General features: G+C 33.2%; 1 protein-coding gene across 1 annotated transcript; it reads right to left on the bottom strand.

Moving 5' to 3' along the window:
- Positions 1–1,927: 1,927 nt before the first annotated feature.
- On the bottom strand, positions 1,928–3,088 carry LOC105116834 (uncharacterized). Its single transcript, XM_011014321.1, has 3 exons — positions 2,892–3,088; positions 2,710–2,788; positions 1,928–2,586 (listed from the first exon to the last, which is right to left on the bottom strand). The coding sequence occupies exons 1-3, from the start codon at positions 2,895–2,897 to the stop codon at positions 2,306–2,308; spliced, it is 366 nt and encodes a 121-aa protein (XP_011012623.1). The 5' UTR covers positions 2,898–3,088; the 3' UTR covers positions 1,928–2,305.
- Positions 3,089–4,004: the final 916 nt, after the last annotated feature.

Raw genomic sequence — 4,004 nt, 5'->3', positions numbered from 1 at the left:
AATAAGAGTTTATACTATACTTGTTTGACATACCATTAGTGGATCCTCTAACCTTGACATTTGTTATTATCATTGTTTAATCCTTACATTAATATTCCATCTCAAAGTTCTCTTCTTCTTCCCCTTCTTTTTCTTTATTATTATTGTTGTTGTTGTTGTTGTTATTGTTGTTGTTGTATTATTGTTATTTATAATTTGTACAATTAACCTCCCTGTGGTTCGATCCCGGTCTTACCGGGTTATTTATTACTTTGACACTTCTGAACTTGGAAGAAGACATTAATCTTTTCGTCGAGTCAATCTTAGCTATAGAGACTTGAGTTGTTAGGACCTTTATCCAAAATGGTCGTGAGGAAGTTAAATAGAGGTTTATTAATGCTTTTATTGGCCTTGTCTTTGGTCAAGCCCTTATTTACTAACCTTTTCTTAATTGGGGTGTAAAGGTAGGCCATGAAGGCTATAATTGGTGGGAGGTCTTGTTTAGAAGTATTGAAACACCTGGAGAGGGTTCTAACCATTCTTTCAAATATTTGATGACGTATGGAGAGAGTTATAACTACCATTTAGCCTTGACAAGATAAGTGACAAAAATTTTCAATGTAAGAAAATTTTTGTCTAATCTTATTTTTTACTTTAATTTATCACTATTGTTTCTAACCACTATTTGTTTTTGATATATTTTCATAATATACTCCCATTCTAATAGGTGTTGGATGGTTGAGGAAGCTAGGCAAGGAAGATCATTACCACACACAAAGGTAAACTAGACTATCCTTTAATGACTAAGGAAGGAGAAGGTTGTTATAAATGCTGAGTTAAGGGACCTAAAAGTGGCCTATGTATCAATGAAGGATAACATGTAAGGTATTGTCCTTCAATTAGGCTTCACTAAAAAGAGCTCTAGATGTCTTATAATAAAGTGGCTACCTTGAAACAACGAATCCTTAAGGAGAAGGCCATCCAAGATAGTTTGAGGATTAAGCTCTTTATTGTCAAGATAGAAGTCAAGAACTTTCATGCACGACTAATGGCTCTAAGGAACTCTCTTGAGGAGTTCAAGGATTTTTTTATGAGGATTTGCAACCCTGACTGACTAAAATGGTTAGGGACAAGATCTTCATTGCCATGTCCAACATGTATTTCTTTAATTAGTCAAGAGGAATGTAGGTGGACTTCAATGTTGTTTTCCATCCCATTCCTATGCTTGATTTTACATATATGTTCCTTCCTATGAATGCAATTACCCAACATGGATAATATCTTGCTGATGAGCTTTGTTTAGATATCTAAGCTTTAACCCTTAACTCCTTTTAGCTTTGTAAACAACCATATTTTTCTGGGATTTATCCTTCTATAATATATTTTTTATTGTTATAAATTTTAGTATTTTATGAAATTATTGCCATTAATTTCCTTCTTTACTTTGAAGAATATTTTTTAGACTCGTATAGTACACGGGTTTAATGCCCATAGAGAATATTTACAATGTTCATAATAAAATATTTAAAAAGAAATCCTGCATCCAATACCCATACTTAAAAAAATATTAAACAGTTTGTATGGTCCAACATCCACGCATAGAAGTTTTTCATGGAGTAAGACAGCCGATCTTATAGTGTTACTAGGTATACATGGAATCCCAATTTCAGTTGCTATCTCCCCCCTTTCGGACATGGAACAGCAGCGGTCCAACATGTTCTACAAAATAAATAAGCTGACTCTCTTTCAAGCCTATTCATTACTGATATACCGAAGGTAATTTTTAATCTGCAATCGTTTTCACTTTATTCTTTATATCTAATGTGTTAAAAGATTTATTAAATACTAAACAGCATGATGTAATTGCTCTTTGACTCTCTTTCATAGATACAAAAAGAAAAGGAGAAGGTGCGCCATGGAGTCCAGAAAGCAATAAATGGTTCGACAATTGGATTAAAATTCGTAAGTTGATAATTCATGGTGACTGAATTTCATAGTATAGTGTCTCAATTTTTATTTTTATTTTATTATTATTCTTTTGTTGAATAACGGCTGAATCACCACGTTCTTTGTTCACCCAATATCAAAATCCATCACTCCTGTAAAATGACAAGTTGATACAACCAAAGAAGCTTTGTTTACACATGGAATAAGGTATGAAGCCGATCTTCTACTGCTACTTGGTATGTATGGAATCCCAATTACCCTTACTATCTCCCCCCTTTCAGACATGGAACAGCAGCGGTCCAGCATGTTCTACAAGATAAATAAACTGACTCTGCTTCAAGCTCTCTCTCTCTCTGCATCTGGCTAACCTGTTTGTTAATTACATGATGGAGCAAGAAGGGTCCTGATAATAGTTGGGGGGGTGAATCGGATGGATATAGGTCTGAGGAACGCCTCCACCATACACGGACCAAAGAACAGGCTGCGCTACTGCCTCTGGTTTCTTCTCTTCTTTCTTTTCTCCCACAGCTGCTACACTTACTAACTCTGCGTAGCCTACTTTCTTTCTCAGACAATTTGTAAGTTCTACTGCATCAACTCCATCGCCCACCACCTCTATCTGGCTCTTATCTTGCCCTCCTAAACCAGCAGATTCAACACCTAAAGAATCATAGAAAAACATATGCCCGTCAATATATTGATCATCTGAATTTGCCCACAAATTCAAGGTTTCTATTAGGTATTGCTATTCTAAAACTTGTGTGCATGGAAGGTTTTGTTTACCTGAAAACCCAACTGCAATCTGCAAGGATTTGGAGCGGGACTTGGGTCCATTCACCGTCACCATGATCACAATCTTTTGCTGCAATAATTTTGCATAATTAATCAATAACAAGAAAGTAATTTACTTTATATTTTTTCGAACAAGCTAAAAATATACTTGTATTCTGATCACAAATTCATACCTTCATTGTCTTGATTGTTGGAAAGATGATGATATATGTAGGGAATGAGGAGCTCTTTACAGTTCAGGAGACACCAAAAGTGATGGTTTTGAAGAAGCAGAGGAAGGAGTGAATTAATGCTATTGTTGTTTTGAAGATGGAAGTCTGGGATGCAGTTTTTTCTATTAATAGAGGAGTGCACGGGTTAGGGTATGCGTGAGGAGATTTCTGTGAAAGTTCAAGGAATCTCTTATTCCGATTTGTGTTTCTTCCAGTTTGACGAGGTAAACACACGGCATTTCGTGTGGGGTCCTGCTCATCGATGGACCCTCAAAAACTGTCACTTTCACAAAATTAAAAAAACAAATGAAAACGTAGAAGAATTACGACAAGTTGGTTTGGTTTTTGGGGAATATATTGGAATAGACTGCATAGTCTAATCTCTATAAAAAAATACAAATGGCTTGTGTTTGCGATTACAGAGTAAAAAGAAGTTGGTTTTTTTATTTTCAAACCACTTGAATATAAATGTTACTTTTGTTATAATTAATGTTACTTTGTTGATAAATGATGAGGAAGAAACGAATCAGTTTGAACATCAAAATCATGCCTTATTATGTATTGTTGTTTTTGTGATAATTGACTATCGACGGTTCATCTTCCATGCCGGTAATGATGCAAAATTTCATATGCTTATTAATAAAGTTTTTTAAGTGATTTGATAAAGAATAATTATATATTCATGTCAATATTTTTTTTTAGATAAGTTTATGAAGTTGGTGATTGATTCATGTTATAAGATTTAACACTTGCAAAATAAATTTTTTGTTTTGTGGGATTTAGATGTTTTGATAATAAAATTCATGACTTTCAATAAAAAAAATTACAATAAATATGAAAATAAAATTTAAATTAAAAAATAGTATTTATTCTTGTTTGTGCATGAAAAATGCTCTAAGAATAAAAAGTATAAATATTTAAATAATAGAAAAAAATAATTTTTTTACCTGGATGGTTTAAAATGTATATATAACCTATAAACCTTATCATGTTACTTGAATGGAGAGATTGAAATGTTATTTCCTCTTAATAGTATTAATAAGAGATAAATATACCTTACTCAATATTAATGAT

The sequence above is a fragment of the Populus euphratica genome, unplaced genomic scaffold (genome assembly GCF_000495115.2).
Source record: "Populus euphratica unplaced genomic scaffold, PopEup_1.0 scaffold1067.1, whole genome shotgun sequence".
In the NCBI taxonomy this organism is placed as follows: Eukaryota; Viridiplantae; Streptophyta; class Magnoliopsida; order Malpighiales; family Salicaceae; genus Populus; species Populus euphratica.
This window is presented reverse-complemented; position numbering and strand designations above follow the sequence as displayed.

Bases quoted from the DNA above. Each gene is read 5' to 3' on its own strand.
- LOC105116834 (XM_011014321.1), bottom strand. The intron at 2,587-2,709 runs GTAAACAAAACC...ATGATTCTTTAG, and splicing joins GATTGCAGTTGGGTTTTCAG to GTGTTGAATCTGCTGGTTTA.